The sequence below is a fragment of the Sturnira hondurensis genome, unplaced genomic scaffold (assembly GCF_014824575.4).
Source record: "Sturnira hondurensis isolate 20B ecotype Veracruz unplaced genomic scaffold, ASM1482457v3 Scaffold0022910, whole genome shotgun sequence".
Taxonomy (NCBI): domain Eukaryota; kingdom Metazoa; phylum Chordata; class Mammalia; order Chiroptera; family Phyllostomidae; genus Sturnira; species Sturnira hondurensis.
This window is the reverse complement of record NW_028095541.1, coordinates 7,812,343-7,833,282: the sequence shown is the minus strand read 5'-3', so window position 1 is coordinate 7,833,282 and position 20,940 is coordinate 7,812,343. Positions and strand designations below refer to the sequence as shown.

General features: G+C 39.8%; 1 protein-coding gene and 1 pseudogene across 2 annotated transcripts in view; both read right to left on the bottom strand.

Annotated features, from left to right (window-relative positions):
• The window catches only part of PARP4 (poly(ADP-ribose) polymerase family member 4), a 121,877-nt gene that overhangs the window by 49,229 nt on the left and 51,708 nt on the right, over window positions 1-20,940 (bottom strand). For both annotated transcript variants that reach the window (XM_037037281.1, XM_037037282.1), the window contains exons 13-17: window positions 12,838-13,021; window positions 12,496-12,652; window positions 10,907-11,031; window positions 4,573-4,704; window positions 2,949-3,035 (exon numbers count right to left, since the gene is read on the bottom strand). In XM_037037281.1, coding sequence (XP_036893176.1) covers window positions 2,949-3,035; window positions 4,573-4,704; window positions 10,907-11,031; window positions 12,496-12,652; window positions 12,838-13,021 — 685 coding nt within the window. The remainder of the gene's footprint in view (window positions 1-2,948; window positions 3,036-4,572; window positions 4,705-10,906; window positions 11,032-12,495; window positions 12,653-12,837; window positions 13,022-20,940) is intronic.
• LOC118980609 (ferritin light chain-like) lies at window positions 3,486-4,368 on the bottom strand (annotated as a pseudogene).

Sequence of the window (20,940 nt, the reverse complement as noted above, 5' to 3'; positions counted from 1 at the left end):
AGTTGACCATTGAACAATGTTGTGATTGGGGGCACTGCACTCTCACACAGTCAAAAATCCACATATGTCCTGGCTGGTGTGGCCAAGTGGAGTGAGTGCCAGCCGACAAACCAAAGGGTTGCCGTTTAGATTCCCAGTAAGGGGACATGCCTGAATTTGCGGGCCAGGTCCTCAATAAGGGGTGTGCCAGAGGCAACCACACATTAATGTTTCTCTCCCTCATTTCCCTTCTCCATTCCCCTGTCCCTAAATATAAATAAATGGAAGTTAAAAAAAAAAAGTCCAGACTCTCAGCCAAGATGGAGGCATAGGCAGATACACTTTTTCTCCTCACAAAATCAAAAGAAGGACAACAACAAATTTAAAAACCAAAGATAATCAGAACTGCCAGAAAATTGAACTGTATGGAAATTGGACAACCAAGGAATTAAAGAAGAAACATTCATTCAGACTGGTGGGAGGGGCAGAGACAGGCAGCTGGAGCAGAGAGGACGAGAGGCAAGGCAATGGCTGGAGGACTGGCTGGAGGACCAGGCAATCCCACATCTGTATGCAGAAACTGGGAGGAGCAACTGGGAAGCGAGACAGACTGCACAATCCAGGGTTCTAGCTCAGAGAAATAATGCCTCAAAACCTCTGGCTGTAAACATCTGTAGGGGTTGCAGCAGCAAGAGAAAGTCCCAGCCTCAAAGGAGTTTGTTGGAGAGATCCACAGAATCCTACAAAGTAGGCAAACCCACCACCCAGGCATCAGCACTAGAAGGGCCCAATTTGCTTGTGGATAGCAGGGGAAGTGACTGAAGCCAGCCCAGAGTTGAGCGAGCGGCATTGTTTCCTCTCAGACGCCTCCCTGACATATAGCACCACAACAGAGCAATATGGCTTGCCCTGCCCTGGTGAATAGGTAAGGGTCCACCCCTTACAACATAACAAGAACATGGAGACAAAAAATATGGCCCAAATGAAAGAACAGATCAAAGCTCCAAGAAGAGAACTAAGCTATAAAGAGATAGCCAACCTACCAGATGCAGAGTTAAAAACACTAGTAATCAGCCCTGGCTGGCGTAGCTCAGTGGATTGAGCGTGGGCCTGCGAGCCACATGATCGCGGTTCGATTCCCAGTCAGGGCACATGCCTGGGTTGCGGGCCAGTTCCCGGCAGGGGACGCACCAGAGGCAACCATACATTGATGTTTCTCTCTCTCTCTCTCCTTCCTTTCCCCTCTAAAGATAAATAAAGTCTAGAAAAAAAATTAAAAAAAACAAACAAACAAACAAAAAAAACACTAGTAATCAGGATGCTCACAGAAATGGTTGAGTATGGTCACAAAATAGAGGAAGAAGTGAAGGCTACGCAAAGTGAAAGGAAAATAAGAGGGAACCAATAGTGAATGGAAGGAAACTGGGACTCAAATTTAACAGTTTGAACCAGAAGGAAGAAATAAACATTCAACCAAAACAGAATAAAGAAACAAGAATTCAAAAAAATGAGAAGAGGCTTAGAAACCTCTGGGACAACTTCAAACATTCCAACATCTGAATCATAGGGGTGCCAGAAGAAGAAGAGGAAGAACAAAAAACTGAAAACATATACGTCATGCATTCATGATATGCTTATTTTAGTTAATTTTCCTTAATTTCTTATTTTTCCTATTTCTATGCTACATGGTTCATCTATGAGTTTTTCAAATTGTTACAAGCCTCCAAAGAGTTTTCCAATATATTTATTTTAAAAATCCACATATAAGTGGCCCTGTGCAGTTCACATCTATGTGTTCAAGGGTCAACTGCATAATAATATATAGCATTTATATAATATATTATCTATTACATCATTAATATTATAATAAGCATATAAATATAATATATATTTATATAAATATTATATATTATGTTATTAATATAATATAAGATGAGAACATTATAGTCACTGGATGGCAAAATACATTCTAGAGCACTCAAAGGCTTGGGTTAGCAATGGTTCTGACCAGGCTTTACCCATTAGTAACGTCCTTTGAAAAAACTTTTTTCTTGTAGGTCATATTCCTAGGGAAATGTGTTAGCATCAAGGAAAAAACATGCAGACCAATTCATGTATGAAAATAAGCCCACACTGTTCAGTGGCAGCCTGTCAAATGAAGCTAGACTTTTTTTTAAACATATACTTTCAGCAAGGGGGACTGAAACTGGTTAACAATGACCTTTTCCGTGCTGACCCCAAACTCTGCAAATGAATATCTTAGATATCAAAAGTAAGTAATCATTTATCACTTAAATCTATATTACTCTTAATAACTCTCCCTTCCAAACATCAAATTTTCACAATACTATGGCAATGTGATACCTGAAACCTATGGCCTATCTTTAAAAACAACTAAATATCTACACTGGAGATACTAGTTAGAAACTGACTTCATGAAATCTAGTATCTGCCAAAGGCACATTTAAAACACCCTGTCCTTAAGAAAATAATACTTGTTCCGTCATCTAGATTCTCCACATTCAATCCCTATGAAAGCAAATCAAAAAAGAAGAGAACATGGACATATCTCAAGACCCTGAAAAAAATGCCTTCCTGCATTATAATTTGGTGAAAATGGAATAAATTACTAAGTGAGTTTAGTTCTAGGAAATAAGTAAATACATTACACTCTCTTATCAGAAGAAGAAAACTATGTATCCCAAATGTTTTTGTTTTGTTGTCACTTCTGGAAAACTCAGTTCCCAATGATAGAAATGGCTCGTATTTGTTTGGTCACATTATTTAGATAAGTCCAATGGGTCTAACCAGCTTGACCTCTCCTTACTAACAGCAAGTAAAAGTCTAGGGCCAAAATAATTTAAATTATTCTAGTTCCTAGTATGAATTTTATACTTCAGATTATGTCCCAAGACCTTGTCCCTTTCCAGTAAGTGTGATAGACTAATGGGTGAAATGTCCAGTCTTACAGGTACATCCTGGTCCATCAGGTAAGCGCCATGGCCTTGACTGATGGCTTCTCGGTATTCTTGATGGGCAGCTTCCTTCTCTTTGATCTGGAAAAGATGATTTTATACCAGTCACAATATGAGTAGTGATTTCAGACTTTACTATGAAAAACTTCATCATTAAAACCTATGCAAAAAGAAAAAATTAAGATGTCTAAGATGAATAGAAATATATAAAATGATCAGTATTGACCATTTTTATCTAATAAGAATTTGAATCAGAAAAGGCCAACTATACAGAATTCTCTTTAAGTTAGGATCAAAATATTTCAGTCAATAGTAAAAAAATTTTTAAGACTTTATGTTGAACAAAACAATACTAAATTGAGCTATCTTAAATTTAATGAAATACAAGTTATTATTGCAACTGTGAGCTAATCCTTAGAATAAACAAAGAATGAAACAGTTACTTCTCTTGTTACAATTTTTCTTAAAAAGTTAGAACAGCTTTTGCTTCAGTTTGGCATTTTTTTTCCTGCAGAAAGCTTAATTGTTTTCATCTGGTCCCAGGTATGAGCGAGGGTTCCAAGGTGGTCAAAAAGATTCCTAGTGGTTTCAGGGAGAGGCTCAGGCAGAAGCCAGACACCAGGGGGATTCAGAGAGGCCCCTCAAAGGTTTCTGAGCTCCAAAGGCTCCTAGCTGTGCTTGAGGATGAGCCGTTGAAAGAGACACTTGCCCAGCCAAGCCTGCAGGTCAAGCAGCCTGCAGAGGTTAGTCAGATGGTCCCCATCTTCTTCATGAGTTTCACCTCCTCATCCAGGAAGTCACAGAGATGACAGTCTGTGTGGGTAGAACCCAGGGCATGCAGATCTAAAGGACCTGGTTCAGGTTCTTCTCCAAGGCCATGGTGGCTTCCATGGCATCCTGAGTGTCACCCCACTCATCTTGGGAACATTTCAGCATGTATTGCAAGAGAATGCAGCCAAGCTGGTTTTGCAACCTCAAGAGACTCTTGGCTCCCGCATACTTCTGCTTGGCCAACTCAAGGAAGAAGTAGTCCAACCCTCTGGAGCCACTTCCTCATGGTGGAAATAGAAGCCCAGAGAGAAGTAGGTATAGGAGGTCTGCACCTGCAGGTTAACCAGGCAATTGATGGCATCTCCACCTCAGTGGAATAATTCTGATGCATTTGAGAGCTCATGTTTGCTTAGCAATAATGAGTTAAGGTAAAAACCAGTGCTGGCTGGTCTTGGGGGCTGAGGATGGCTGAGGTGGTTCCAGAAGTGGTGATTGGAAATGCAGTTGGCGGGTGTTCAGAGACTTTGAAGAAGGGGCATCCCTGGGTCTGTTCTATCTAAACACTGTTGAAGCTAGAGACAGATCCAGGAGACCCCTGAGGGTACTGCGCAGTTTGAAATTTTATAGCAGGATACAGAGCATCAGTTTTTTTGCAAAACTGTATTAGGGCTTCACTAATTTCCCAACATGCCTCTCTTAAGTAGTTCATTATTCAAAGAATAGTTCCGTTTTATGATAAGGCTGCTACTCAATCCCATACTGTAGGGATGGAAATAATGAAGATTCAGGTAAATGAGAAACTAACTTTAGAACCAGAGAGCAGTCACAATGTATTTTCTCCCCTTACCTCTCCCACTATGTGCTTCCCATTGATGAATGCTTCAAAACCACACACAGCTGCCTTATCATCCAAAGGAAAAATATACTTTGCCTCAATGGGTACATTACTCTGATTTGTGTATGTCTGAAAAACAGTGACCTGAAGAAGAAAAAACATCCATAAATTTGATGAAACCATATGGAACAACCATTTGCAGAACAACTATGATTGAAAACTATTACGCATATTTATTTGCACAACTGGCACTCAAAAAGTAAGTAATTTTAGATAACAATGATAAAAGTAATCTTATTAGGCCCTGACTGGTGTGGCTCAGTTGGTTGGAGTGTTGTCCTATAAATCTAAAGGCCAGCAGTTCAATTCCCAGGTCAGGGCACATGCCTAGGGTGCAAGTTTGGTTCCCAGTCAGGGAGGGCACTTATGAGAGGCAACCAATCTCTGTTTCTCTTCCTTCCTTCCCCACTCTCTCTAAAAATAATAAATGAATGAATGAATGAATGAATGAATACATAAACAAATTTTTTAAAAAGCATGTCCTTGGGCAAGGGTTAAAAAACAGTATTCTTATTGGGATTAAAAAACAGTATTTTTACTGGGACTTAGAAAAGGCTGTCAAACTCATTTTCACGAGGGGCCACATCAGCTTCTTGGTTACTTTCAAAAGGCCGAATGTAATTTCAACTCCTTAACAGTTAAGGAGTAGTTACATTTATACAGTCCTAAAATTATTTCGGACCTTTGAAGGCAACCCTGAGGCTTATGCGGCCCCTGGTGAAAATGAGTTTGACAGCCTTGACTTAGAACTAATATACTGTACAATTTTTTTTAATTTTTAAAAGACTTTATTTATTTGTTTTTAGACAGAGGGGAAGGGAGGGAGAAAGAGAAGGAGAGAAATTTCAGTGTGTGAAAGAAACATCAATCAGTTGACTATTGCATGCCCCCACTGGGAACCTGTGCCTGACTGGGAATCAACCTGAGACTTTTCTGTCAGCGGGGTTGATTCAATCAACCACTGAGACCCAATCCACTGAGCCACCTAGTCAGAGCTATACTGTAAAAATTTTTGACACCTTGATTTTCCTCCTTTAGGCAAAACTATCATATAACTAGGCTAAAAACTTTGAACTCATTCCAAGAAGGGACAAATGCACGAACCATTGAATATATAGGCTCTCTGCTGCTAGGCTTCTGCCTGAAGACACAAGGTCAACCTATAGGCCAGCTGTCTCATTAAAAGCTAGTGAAGACCACTCTTTCAGCCAAGATGGAGATGTAGGTAAATATGCTTTGCTTCCATATACAACCAAAAGAAGGACAACAAATTTAAAAACAAAAAACAACCAGAACTGCCAGAAAACTGAACTGTATAGAAGTCCGACAACCAAGGAGTTAAAGAAGAAACATTCATCCAGACTGGTAGGAGGGGTGGAGAGGATGTGTGGCAAGGCGGCAGACTGAGCAGGTGAGGCAGCACCTGGTGGACTAGGTGGTCCCACTCCCCATGTGGATAAGGTGGGAGGAACAACTGGGGAGTGAGAGAGACCACACAACCCAGGGTTCCAGTGCAGGGAAATAAAGCCTCAAAACTCAAAACCTCTGACTGGAAAAATCTGTAGGGGCTGTGGTGGCAGGAAAAACTCCTAGCCTTACAGGAGAGTTCATTGGAGAGACCACAGGGTACTAGAATGTATACAAATCCACCCATATGGGAATCAGCACCAGAAGGGCCCAATTTGCTTGTGGGTAGTGGGAAGTGACTAAAAGCTGGCCCAGAGCTTAGCAAGCAGCATCGTTTCTTCTCTGACCCTTCCCCCACATTCAGCACCACAATGCAGCAATGTGGGTTGCCTCACCCTGGCAAATACCTAAGGCTCTGCCTCATACAACATAACAAGTATGCCAAGACAAAAAAAATGGTGCAAATAAAAAACAGATCAAAACTCCAGGAAAAGAACTAAGTGGTGAAGAGATAGCCAACCTACCAGATGCAGAGTTCAAAATACTGGTAATCAGGATGTTCACAGAAATGACTGAGTACAACATGAAATAGAGGAAGAAGTGAAGGCTATGCAAAGTGAAATAAAGAAAAATATACAGGGAAGTGGCAATGAAGGGAAGGAAACCAGGACTCAAATCAATGATTTGAAATAGAAGGAAGAAATAAACATTCAACCAGAACGGAATGAAGAAATAAGAATTAAAAAAAGTGAGGAGAGGCTTAGGAACCTCTGGGACAACTTTAAACATTCCAACATCTGAATCATAGGGGTGACAGAAGCAGGAGAGCAAAAAATTGAAAACTTATTTGGGAAAATAATGAAGGAGAACTTCCCCATTTTGGCAAAGGAAATAAACTTCCAGGAGGTTCAGGAAGCTCAGAGAATCCCAAAGAAGTTGGCCCCAAGGAAGCACACACCAAGGCACACCATAATTGCATTACCCAAGAGTAAAGATAAGGAGAAAAATCTTAAAAGCAGCAAGAGAAAAGGAGACAGTTACCTACAAAGGAGTTCCCATAAGACTATAGGATGATTTCCCAAAAGAAAGCTTATAGGAAGAAGGGGCTGGAAAGAAGTATTCACTAATGAAAGGCAAGGACCTACATCCAACATTACTCTATCCAGCAAAGCTATCAGTTAGAATGGAAGTGCTTCCCAGAGAAGGTCATGTTAAAGGAGTTCATCATCACGAAGATCTTATTATATGTAATGTTAAAGAGACTTACTTAAGGAAAAAAAGATGACTAAAAATATGAACAGTAAAATGACAACAAACTCACAACTATCAACAACTGAACCTAAAAACGAAAATAAACTAAGCAAACAACTAGAATAGGAACAGAGTTACAGAAATGGAGATCACATGGAAGGTTATAAGTGGGATGTGGTGGGGGAGAATGGGGGAAAAGGTACAGAGAATAAGAAGCATAAATTGTAGGTACAAAACAGACGGGGAGGTTACGAATAGTATAGGAAATGGAGAAGCCAAAGAACTTATATGTACAACCCATGGACATGAACTAAGTGGGGGGATGCCGGTGGCAGGGGGTACAAGGTGGAGTAGGATAAGGGGGAGAAAAAAATAGGACAATTGTAATTGCATAATTAATAAAAGAATTAAAAAATAAAATGCTTAAGACAAAAATTTTTTAACTTTCTTAACAGAATGGTTTTTTATTGAGATGCTACTTAAAAGGAAGGTACGAATGCCATTTAATTCTTAAAACAACATTTCAAAGTCTGCATCACCCAAATTTATAAAGAAGGTAAAATGAAATAGGTTAAGTAATTTGCCTAAGTCTAATAACTGGAAAGCAGTAAGACCAGGGATTTGAATTCTGCTCTACTTGATTCCAAAATGTGTGGTTTTCCCATAACTGCCTTCCAGAATTTCACAGCTAGAAAGTACATTGTTTAATCAAGACAAGAAAAATTTGATAGAGAAAGAATTTGGTTTAACAGTATATCATATGTATGTATGTGTGTATGCATTTGTATATGTGTTTATATATGCCACAATATTTTTAAAAATCATTTTATAAATTATACATTTTCTATTATAGAATTTTCTATTAAATAGAATCACCTTGCCCACAGAAGCTGTCTTATTCTCCATTATTTATCAGCTTCTTTAATAGCACCTAGAATTTTGGCAGACATACTTGTATTATCACTATCTACTTCACGAAGAACATCTGAAGTTTCAGGCATATAAGGATTTTGATAAAACATTTGAAAGTATGGTGTATTTTTGGTAGGCTCCAGGTGAGTTATATTGAAAACAAATGAAACAGCTGATAGATGATCATCCCAGTTGTTTGGGTGCTCAGTACAGTGTTTGGAAAGAAACGTTTTGATGATGCTAGGTATACCATCAGTCTGGTTAGCAGTTTTAGAGGCATGAGAAATTACAATTTTCTCACACAAAAATTTTTTTAAAGCCAGTGAAAAAGCTACTGTTAAGTCATGAGGTAATTTCTGGGCAAAGTTTCCCAAGAAAAAAGCCTTGATGTTTGAAATATCAGATGGTACCAGGTGTCTAATCCAAAGTAATACATGGAGTATACACGCCTCTTCTTGTAACAAAGTCCTCATTTGTTTTGCATCTACTGTATATGAAAAAAATGCCTTGGGTTCTTGTATCTTTTAGTCACAACACTGACTGGCAGATATTATTATTCCCATTTTATACATGAATAAACTGAGGCACAAAATAGTTAAATAACTACCCTAAGGTCACAGTGCTAGAAAAGAATGAGCAACGACTCACACCAAACTCCAAATCCTTTGCTTTTTCAACAGTCCATACCAGCCTGCATCACAGCACAGTGGTTCAGAACCTGGTCTTCAGAGGAAATTCAGGTTGATGACCAGGTTCTACCTTAGGGGAGACATGGGGGTGCAGCGGAGTGGGGTAGGGTGCAGTAGGGTGGGGTGGACCGGGTTGGTACCATCTCATATTTACTCAGAATATATTTTCACTCTTTCCCACCCAATCTCTTTCAAAAATTGTGACTGTTCAAAGTTATACCTTAGAACTCAATCTTTCCATGTAATGCTTCGACTCCTGTTAAAATGTAAAGCACATGCACCAACATTTAAATAATAATCAGTTGTTTACACCTTAGGAAAAAACATAACCTGGACCTTAGAATCAGTCCAAATTTGTGCTTTAGTGTATCATTTTATGTGTCTGAGCATCAGTATCCTCATCTAATGTGGGTAAGGATCAGAGTAGGGCTGGGTGTAGAGGTCAAATAGATGAAAACTGGTATACACAGGTGGCATGCTCTTGCCCACTCCACTACGCCTCAGTTTCCCAGGTTCAGGCAATCACCAAATTTAACTTGATTTTCTTCTGAAAGGACAGCAATGCCACAATACTGAACTCAGGTGTTCTTATTTTCCTAAGAGGTCTTCAGAGTTGCTCAATGTAATCATTAGTGTTAGAAGTCAGTGAAGCCAATGGTGACGTCAACTCTTAGAAAACAAATAGTTTTAGAAAACTGAGCACTTTCAGAGCTCTACCACCACATCTCCCCAATCTACATGCATGTAATGTCATCTTCAACACATGTCTTTCATGTTCCATATCCATCAGCAACTCTTACTGGTTCTACCTTCAATCCTTTGATGAACCCAATCACTTCTTACCACCCCCACTACTAACATTTTGGTCCAAGTCACCATCACCCTTAACTGAATTACTCAATAGTGACCTATATTTGATGCTATGGCATGCCCCCAGCTGTCCCCTTCAGGACCAAGGCTGCAGGAAGTGTCACTTGCTGTGTCCCTCCCCAGTCAATGTCCTCTGCCAAAGATTAAGTGCCTCAGGGTTATGATCCTGTCCCCAGGGGCAGCCACATCCAATGACTAATTCCTTTGGGGGACAAGGCCTGACCCCCCTTGCCTCATTCTAGAACATCCCTGAAAGGCCAATCTCAGAGCTCCCTCGGAGACTGAGGACTCTGGTATGCCTACATTACAGTGTGTGTCTCCTCTGCCAGGTCCTTCCTGCTGCACTTTCATATAGGTTTTGCTCCAGAAAGTACTTCCCAACAACCTTTCTTAAAACAAATTTCCATCTAGAATCTGTTTTCTAGAGAACTTGACCTATGGTGTCTCTAACTGGTCCTCTTCAGTCTGTTGTCGACATAGTGGCCAGCATGATCCCAATCATATCCTTCCTCTGCCAAACATATTTGAAAGGTTTCCATTTTACTCAGAGTTAAGGATGGTACATCCTGTGTCCTGATGTGAGCTCCTTCCCCACAACCCACTTCTCTGACCCAATTTCCCATCACACTTTCTTTTTCCACTGTGCTTTAGCCATAGTGAATTCCTTTGTGTTCCTTAACTACATCAGGCTTGCTCCCACCACAGGACCTTTGCATGTGCTGCTTCTTCTGTCCACATGGTTTAGTCCCTGACTTCCTACACATCTGTATCTAGGGGTCACCTTCTCAGTTAGGCTTTCCTTGGACATCCCATTTGTAAGTTGATACCCTTCCAACCTGTGCAGCTCCCACACCTTCCTGCCTTGATTTCTGTCTTTAGCACCTACCACCATTTAAGATGACATGTGTTTTATTTATTGATCATGTTTGTTGCCTGGTTCCCCAATGCAATGCATGTTCTGTGAGGGCACAGTTTTCATACTGTTCATTGCTGAATGCCCAGAGCCTAGAACAGTCCCCAGCATGTAGTAGGTGCCCAATGAATAAACAAAGTTTAGAAATGTACATGTTCTACTGAGTTCATGCTACTGTAATCCAGCACTCCTTTATGATTGACATCCATTTGCTTTAAGTATCATAAAACCACAATGAGCTCACCTGGGCTACGAAGTCTATTATTTTTCCCTTGATGTGCAGGTCCTCAAGGGGAACTGAATTTCCACAGGTGTCCTGGAGGCCAGCCTTGACGCTGCTAAAAGGTTCAGTGTCTGGTAACTGGTAATCTATACATTAAAAATATTAATGTTGTTAGCTTTTAAAACCATCCCTTGAGCTATTTTTGTTACTTGATCTTTAATCCTTCTCCTCCTTAGGAGAAATGAATTATGATTTTCAGCAGCCAATTTTGAAAAGTCGGTGATTCCACATGAAAAAAAAATGGGGGCAACACTGTCAACAGACACTCTGCTTTTTAAACCTACAGATGCTGAGAGGTCATCTTGAAAACTCAGACTCATACTACTACTTGAAAGGCATACGTTTAAGCAGACACACAAGTACACAAAGGTCTTAAGAATATCTGAATAAGAGTAGCTTAGGCTGACTAGATATTTGCACTTCCTGGCTTGTAATTTTGAACTGGTCAGTCACTATTATTTATTGTACTGTAAAAGCATACTGGAGAAATATGAGATTCCCTAGATTTTTGATCCAAGGAAAACTAAGTCAAACTCCTAACACATCATATTGAAACAATGTTCATGAACTTTACTAGATGGTACAAAAATACAGATAAGGTTAGAGGTATAAATATGACCCCCCCCTCGAGAAGAAATGGGAGTATTCTTCTTTAACATATACGAAGTCATACATTTCTGATAAAAAATACTTTGACCACAGTTAAAAATGTTTGTATGTTTTTACAAGCTATTAATTAACATTATAGTAGTTCAGGCTTATGATTTCCTAAAAAGCTATCATCCCTCATTTATTTGTATGACTAATACAGAAGCTACACTTTACAATTTTGGGGGTACCTTCACTTATCCCTTGCAATCCTTATAGTAGCACTATGGTGTGGATATTGGTCTCATTTCCCTTAGAGAGAAGTCAACACCTGGAGACCTTATGTAATTGGTCACAGATCCCATAGTCTAGAATCATGAACCCAGGCTTTTTGATTCTAAAGCTGTGTCTTCTGTCTATCTTACCAGCCACACTACACTTTTTGCACATTGATATCTTAAATATTTCACTGGGTTTTTGTGGCTATCTTGAGTGGATGAGTTCAGCTTTGGTGTATTAGTGAAGTAGTAATTTTGAGATCACTTAAACTCTCTCAAGCATTCTGGTTTTTATTTTCACTGAATATAAAAAAAATAAAATATTTATATCTGCAGTCATAAGTATAGTTATCAAACATGAATATAAATTCCACTGGAAATATAATATTGACTTCTATAAATATCATGTTTGACAGCTTTCAAGAAAATTGTTGCCCTGGCGGGGTGGCTTGGTTGGTTGAAGTGTCATCCCATAGACTGAAAGGTTTTGGGTTCAATTCCCACTCATGGCACATACCCAAGTTGTGGGTTCAATCCCCAGTTATTATAATAAAAAATGGAAGGAAATAGATTAATGCTTCTCTCACATTGATGTTTCTCTCTCTCTCTCTCTCACCACCTTCCTCTTTCTCTAAAATCAATAAACATATCCTTGGATAAGGATTTGAAACAAAATAGTCTTACCTTCAACCTTTGAAAAATTTGAAATCTCAGGTGTGTGTTCCTCTAATTCAGTATTATTACAAGGATGAAAGTCCTTTACTTCATCTCCAGGTATACAAAATTTAATAATATATTTCATTTTAACTTGACTGGTTTTATATACAACAAATTCATCATCCTAGGGCAAACAGAAATAAGTGAAAAAACCTTTATTGACATGTTTTCATAAAAGTAGGGTTTTATGTTTGCTAATTATTGAGTATGAAAATATTGAATTCAGGTACCAGATATACAATAATTACTTAAATGTAAGCACATTTAATAAAAACAGCAGCCTCTCTGCCTGTTTCTTAATATAAATACCTCAAAGTCCGTGCTGACAGTGGCTGTTTTAGGGACTCCATGGACACTGTCATAACCTGGTGGTGCTTCTGTTAAGGAAAAGTCTTTCTTGTGTAAGTCCATGCACTTCCCAAGGGCAACATCACAGACGACCAAGAGTCTTGTGCCATCTGTCTCTCCTGGGAGCGAGTACTTAATACTTGTACTGCATGTGAAAGGAAGTAAGTACAAATTTACAGTTTATAGTAGCATGACAATAACATTATATATATATATATAATATATATATATTATATATATAATATATATATATGAGATACTTTAAAAAAGACATTGCTGGTAGAATGTCCCAAATTTTACTGTTACTGATATATCTCTGAGGATTCATTTAGAATTTATTTATTTATTTATTTTAAAATTTGGAGAACTTCTGGTTGAGAGAGGTGTAGGTGAACATGGCTTGCCTCTTTGTACAACCACAGCAAAAACTGCAACTAAACTACAAAAGAACTATCACCAAGAATCACAAGAGAATTGAGCTGTATGGAAGTCCAACAACCAAGGAATTGGGGAAGTCACATTCATCCAGACAGGTAGGAGGGGTGGAGAAGCAGAGCTGGACAGAGAGGTAGAGATGTGGGATAGGTGATCCTACACCCACGTGTGGTAGATGAAGATCAGGAAGGACACCTCAGGAGTGAGGGATCCCAGCCCCACACCAGGCCACACAGCCCAGGGTTACACTGCCAGGAAGATAAATCCCCATCACTTCTACCTGTAAGAACCAGTAGGGGTTGGGGCAGTAGAAGAAACTGCAGGATTCTCAGACATCTCCTCTTATAGGATCTGCAGTGGACTTAGGACTTACACGAACTCACTCCCTCTGGGCTCAGTGCGGAGGCAGCAGCTGATAGGGCACCAGAGGCACACAGGGAGAAATCAGTGTCTGGCAGTTGGGCAAGTGCTGGAGGACAGCTTCCTCCCAGACAAAACTCCAGAGGCCAGGCAGCAGCACTGCCCCCTTCCTGAGCCGAACCCCACACAGAGCCACAGAGTAGGCCACACCATATGGGAAACTCCATCAACTTGGTTCACGTGGGTTGCCCCACCCTGATGATTACCTAAGGCTGCGGCCCATCTAACTTACTGGTGTGCTTTTCTACAATAGTCTACGCTACTAAGACAGGGACTCAAAGCAGTTCTACCTACTACATAGAAACAAACACAGGGAGCCTGCCCAAATGAGGAGACAAAGAAACAGGGCCCCAATGAAAGAACAGAACAGAACTCCAGAAAAAGAACTAAATAAAATAGAGATAAGCAATCTACAGATGCAGAGCTCAGAAGACTGGTTATGGAGAAGGAAGATGGCGAAGGAGTGAACGGAAATAACACTGACCTCCTCCCAGGACCAATCTGGAATTACAACTCAATTGTGGAGAAACCACCCAAAACAAAAAACTGAGTGATAGCCAGAGAGAAGCATGTAACTTTGGACACACAGAATAAGTTTTGGCAGTACTGAAAGGTTTTCTTAGGCTCCGCTGAGGAAGAAATGCCAATCAGCCACAAAGTTAGGCAGTGTAGAGCTTTATTGGGGTTTGAGCGCCCCTGCCCCCGCCCCCGCCCCCACCCCCGTCCGCAGAGTGGGGCTGGGGAAATCGCACCCAAGCAGAAGATGGCGGGGTTTTATTGTGGTTGGCTCTCTTCGTGGGAGCTGGGGATTGGCCCCCTTTGAACAAAGCGGCAATATGTCATTGGTGGTCTCCTCAGGCTCAGGTTGCTATGCGGATATCTGTTTTAGCAAAGCCCGCCCTTTTGGCTCCCTGTTTTTACATCAGCCGTCTCTTCTGGATTGTAGTCCCGGAGCCATTTTGATTGTAGTCGGCCGCTGTTTTATCCTACCCCACCCATCCTGACAAGTACCAGTCTGTTAAGGAGTGTGGTGGAGACTCATGAGGGCTGACTGGGCACCCACACACGGCAGCACCAGTGGGATAATTAAGTGGCCAGTTAGATACCCCAAAGAAGATTGGGGTCTAAACCCTAAGCTAGGATTCCCAGCCTAGAACACCAGAGCCCCAAAAGAATAGTGATAACAACCAGTGGAAAAAGCAGCAGGGCTGCTCTCTGCCAGTGACAGTCAGTTGGAGACACAAGGGCTCTTTAAAAGGGCCAACACACAAAATTTCATTCCCAGCTACTTACCCAGGGCTCAGGCAAAGGTAGGGGCAGAGTGGCCTGAAGAAACCTGAGAAACTGGGGACAGAAGCCTTGGGGAGAGAACTGAGAGAGTAGCTGCAGGGATGCTGGTGTTGAGTCATCCCTCCAAGAGGCAGCAGCCTTTGTGCTCAGGCAGACCACTCCCCTCTGAGTGGCAGTAACCTGAGTGGATACAATAGCCCTGACCCCAGGAGGTTCTCTGCCCTTTGGTGCTTAAATCTGACTGCTGAGTTGACCAGATAAACAAGCAAAGGAGACAGCCAGAGACAGTAGATCACTGGAAAAGGTGGGGCAGAGTGAACTAGAAGACTTGAAGAGACAGTGGGAATGGGGGCTTTGTGGAGAGAACTGAGAAAGTAGCCACCTGGATCTGGGATCTGGTGCTGAGCCAACCCCCATACACAACAACCCCTCCTGCTCAGGCAGACCACTCCCCTCAGAGCAGCAGAAGCCTGAGAGGAAACAATAGCCCCCAGCCCAGGAGGAATTCAGCCAGCCCTGTGGTGCTTAAACCTGACTTTGGAGTGCAGAGGGACCATACTAACAATTCAAGAAGACAGTCAGTGACAGCAATTCACTGGAAGTATTGAACAGGTTGCCTAAGGTCAGATGGGGTCAACATCTGACATCACCAGAGGCAGATCCAGAAAGAAAAACATAGTGGTAAATACAAAAGGCTATCAATACAAAGCCACTGTGGTCTTTTTTATGATTTGCCATGTTTTCTTTCCTGCATAGCTTTATAACATTCATTTCTTGTTCATTGACTTCGTATGTAATGTCACTAGATTTTATACTATAGTGCATTTTAATTCACATATTTTGCCCCTCCCTTCCCTTAGCCAATCTTACCTTCCCCTTTCCTTGCAATATTCTCATTCCAAATTTGGTGTTCTCTCTATCTACAAATTTGGTTTTCTCTCTATCTACAACTTGTTTCCATTCTATACTCTCACTATTTCTCCCCTGTCCAGACACTCAAAATGAATTCTCTTGTTCAGGGTCATTTCACATCCTTTTGCCCAGCTACTAAAATACCCATGTTCTCTTTATACCTGTAACAAACTTTGTTAGTTGGTTGTGGGTAGGGTGGTGGTTGTTGCATTGTTTTTACAAGATTATCTCTAGAGCTTCATTTAATTCTGTATTTCAAATAACAAATTTTACTGGAACCCTCTCCCATCTTTTCTTTTTCTTCACTCAAATTTTAATTATGTCATCTTACCCTGGTTTTTTTCCTTTTTTTTTTTTTGGTCTTTCTTTTATTTCTCTTTCACTCTGCCTCTTTATTTTTCTTTATTCTCCTTTTTTTTCTTTGGTTTTCCTTTACATCCTAAATTTTTTCCCTCACTTAGCCTAGTTTTTGTTCCTCACTGTGAGTATTTTCTCTCCCTCTATCATTATAAAATCACTTCCCATTCCTTTAAACACCTCTTACACTTTTCTTTGCTTCTTTTTTCCCCTCTTACTCCCATTCCACCTATATTCATTTTGTCTCATTTGTCGTTGACAGTTCTCCAGTGGATCTTTCTCTCCAATTTGGCTCCTATATTTTTATTAATTATTTAATTTTTTTCTTCCTTTTTCTTTCTCTCTCTCACTTTGTTTTATTTTATACTACTTTAATTTCTGTTTAAACCTAATATTATGCACTTCCCCTCTGACACTCTTCATTCCCTTTCTTTATTCATGAGGTAAACTTTACCTTCCCTCCTTCCATTGCTCCAACTCCCAACTCTTATTAATGCTCCTCCCTCACCAAATCATTTCTCTTTCAGTAGGTCACACCATATCCACTCTCTTTTCTTACAATAGTCTTAATCTCGTTACACCCTTATTAATACTGGCTCATCTGCTATTGATAGTGGGATTGTGGGAGGGAGATATGTTTGTGGGTGTGGGTTTGTTTCTTGGGCTCTGTAGTTTTGTTCAGGCAGTGCCTGAAAAACAGCACACAAGATGTGATGGGAGAAGTGAACTTCAGTCAACCAGTGTCAGGGAAAGACCCACGAAGAATGACCCAACAATAATCAAAACCCAATTACAGCACAAAAGGCATAAAGGACATCCCAAGAACATCAGTTGATGTGATCAAGGAGACTACATCACTGTATCTCACAGGCCTCCTACCACAGAAGTTCACACCACAAAGTCAGAAAGTAAAAACAGATCAATTTAAGAAACAGTAGCAAACAAGAAGACTCCCACAAACAATAGAAAGACAAAGAAACAAGCACCAATTGAAGTGAAAGGAGGACTCTTCAGAAAGAATGCTAAATGAAATAGAGGCAAGTCAACTATCAGATACTGAGTTCAAAGCAGTGGTTATCAGGAAGCTCAATGAGCTCACAATGAATTACCAGAAACTACAAGGAAACTACAATGGACTCACTACAAACTATATCACCATGAAAAAAAAACCCAGAATCTATCAACAAGGGCCAAGAGGAAATGAAGAATACAATATCTGAGCTGAAGAACACAGTAGAAAGAATCAAAAGCAGGATTAATGAAGCAGAAGATCAGATCAGTGAGCTGGAGGACAACATAGAAAAAAACCTCCCCAAAATAGCAATATGAAGCTAAAAGACTGAAAAAGAATGAAGAGGGGATAAAGAAAATGCAGGACAACATGAAACAGAATAATATCTGTATAATACGGATACCACAAGGAGAAGAAGAGGAGCAAGGGATGGAAAACCTGTTTGAAAAAGTAATGATGAAAAACATCCCTAATTTGATGAGAATAAAAGTCACATAAGTCCAGGAATCGCAGAGGGGCCAAATTAAGAGGAACCCAAAGAGGCCCACTCCAAGACATAATATAATTAAAATGGCAAAATTCAAATTCAAAGTGACAATCTTAAAGGAAACAAGAGAGAAACAGGAAGTAATACAAGGGAGCCCTGATAAGGCTAGCAGCTGACTTCTCAACAGAAACATTACAAGTCAGGAGGGAATAGCAGAAATATTTCAAGTCATGAAAAACAAAGGCCTGCAACCAAAACTACTCTATCCAGCAAGGCTCTCAATTAAAATGAAAGGGCAAATAAGGAGTTTTCCAAAAACAAGCTTCAAAGAATATACCTCCTCCAAACCAGCTCTGTAAGAGACGCTAAAGGGACTACTTTAAGAAGAGGAAGAAAAACAGTGAGAGAGAAAGGAACAAAGGTACATAGGGAGTAAAATGGCAATGAATAAGTACCAATGAATAATAACCTTAAACATAAATGAATCATATGCCCCAATCAAAAGACAGGATCGCTGAATGGATAAGAAATCATGACCTACACATATGCTGCCTACAAAAGACCCACCTCAGGACTAAAGACCTACACAGACTGAAAGTGAAGGGCTAGAAACAAATATGCCATGCAAAGAAGCAAGAAAAAAAAGCCAGGTAGCAATACTTATGTGTCACAGAATAGACTTCAAAACAAAGGCCATAAAAAGAGACCCAGAAGGATACTTCATAATACTCAACATAAGAAAACACCAAGAACATATAAACATTATAAACATATATCCACCTAACATAAGAGCTCCCAAATACATAAAGAAAATTTTAGAGGGACTCAAGAAAGATATCACAGCAACACACTTATACTAGGAGATCTTAACACCCCACTGTTCAAAACCAGATAGATCTTCCAAACTAATATCAACAAGGATATTGTGGAACTGAATAATACATTTGATCGAGTGCACTCAACTGATATATATAGAATCTTTCATCCCAAAGAAGCAACATACACATTCTTTTCAAATGCATATGGAATGTTTTCAAAGATAGTTCACATGATAGGATAAAAAACAAGCCTCAACAAATTCAAGAAAATTGAAATCATAGAAAGCATGTTCTCAGACCACAAGGGCCTGGAACTAGAAACCAACCCCAAAGAAAAAACTCAAAAACACTCAAACTCATGGAGATTGAATAGCATGCTATTGAACAATGAACGGGTTAAGAATGAGACCAAGAAAAAATCAAAAAGTTTCTGGAAACAAATAGAAGTGAACTCACAACAACCGGAAACTTATGGGACATAGCAAAGGCAGTCCTGAGAGGGAAGTTCATAGTGACACAGGCCTGAATTTAAAAGGCAGAAACATTTTAAATAAACAACCTAACCCTATACCTACAAGAACTCAAGCAAGAACAAAGACAGCCCAGAGCAAGTACAAGAAAGGAAATGACCAAGATCAGAGCAGAATTAAACAACATAGAGACTAAAAGAACAATTCTAGAGATAAATAGATCCAGGAGCTGGTTCTTTGAAAAATAAGCAAAATCGATAAGCCTTTAAGCAGACTCATGAAGAAAAAGAAAGGACCTAAATAAACACAATCAGACATGAAAGGAGAGATTACAACTGTCACCACAGAAATACAAAGGATTGTCAGAAATTACTATAAACAACTATATGACAAGAAATTTGAAAACCATGGTGAAATGGACAAATTTCTGGAAAAATATAATCTTCCAAAACTGAATGAAGAAGCAGAAAGCCTGAACAGACCAATAACAGCTGACAAAATTGAAGCAGTAATCAAAAAACTCCCAGCACACAAAAGCCATGGACCAGACAGTTTCAAGGACAATTTTACAAGACATTTAAGAAAAAGCTAACCCCTATCCTTCACAGATTATTCCAAAAAATCCAAGAAATGAGAAGGCTCCCAAACTCTTTTTATGAAGCCAGCATCACCGTGATCTCAAAACCAGATAAAGATATAACAAAGAAAGAAAACTACAGGCCAATATCACTGAACAACACAGACACTAACATCCTCAACAAAATATTGGCAAACCACATCCAGCAGTATGTTAAAAAGATTATACACCATGACCAAGTGGGATTCATCCCAGGGATGCAAGAATGGTATGATATTCACAAATCAATAAACATAATACATCACACAACAAAAGCAAAGACAAAAGCACCCGACCATATCAATAGATGCAGAAAAAGCATTTAATAAGGTATAGCACCCACTTGTCATAAAAACACTCAGCAAAGTGGGAACAGAGGGAGCATTCCTCAAGATAATAAAGGCCATATATGAGAGACCTACAGCCAACATCACACTCAACGGGCAAAAACTGAAAGCTTTCCCACTGAGATCAAGAAAAAGCCAAGGGTGTCTGCTTTCACCACTTCTATTCAACATGGTATTGGAAGTCCTAGCCACAGCAATCAGACAAGAAATAAAAGGCATCCAAACTGGAAAGGAGGAAGCAAAACTGTCATTGTTTGCAGATGACATGACAGTGTACATAGAAGATCCTACAGACTCCACCAAAAAGCTACTCTACTTAATAAATGAATTTGGCAAAACAGAGAGCTACAAAGTCAATATTCAGAAATCAAAGGCATTTCTGTACACCAACAATGAAATATCAGAAGCAGAAACCAGGAAAAAAATCAGAAACCCCATTTGCTATAGCCAACGAGAAAAATATAATACCTCAGAATAAACCTGACCAGGGAGGTAAAACACCTGTACTCAGAAAACTACACAACACTGAGGGAAACCATTAAGGAAGGCACAAACAAATGGAAGCATGTACCATGTTCATGGATTGGAAGAATTAACATCATCAAAATGTCCATACTACCAGAAGCAATTTATAAATTCAATGCAATCCCTGTTAAACTGCCAATTACATATTTCACAGATATAGAACAAACACTTCAAAACCATATGGAACCATAAAAGACCCTAAATAGCTGCAGCAATTTTGAGAAAGAAGAACAAAGTAGGTGGGATCACCATACTTGACATCAAACTATATTACAAGGCCGCGGTAATCAAAACAGTCTGGTATTGGCATGAGAACAGACATACAAATCAACAGAACAGAATAGAGAACCCAGAAATAAGCCCAAGTTTCTATTG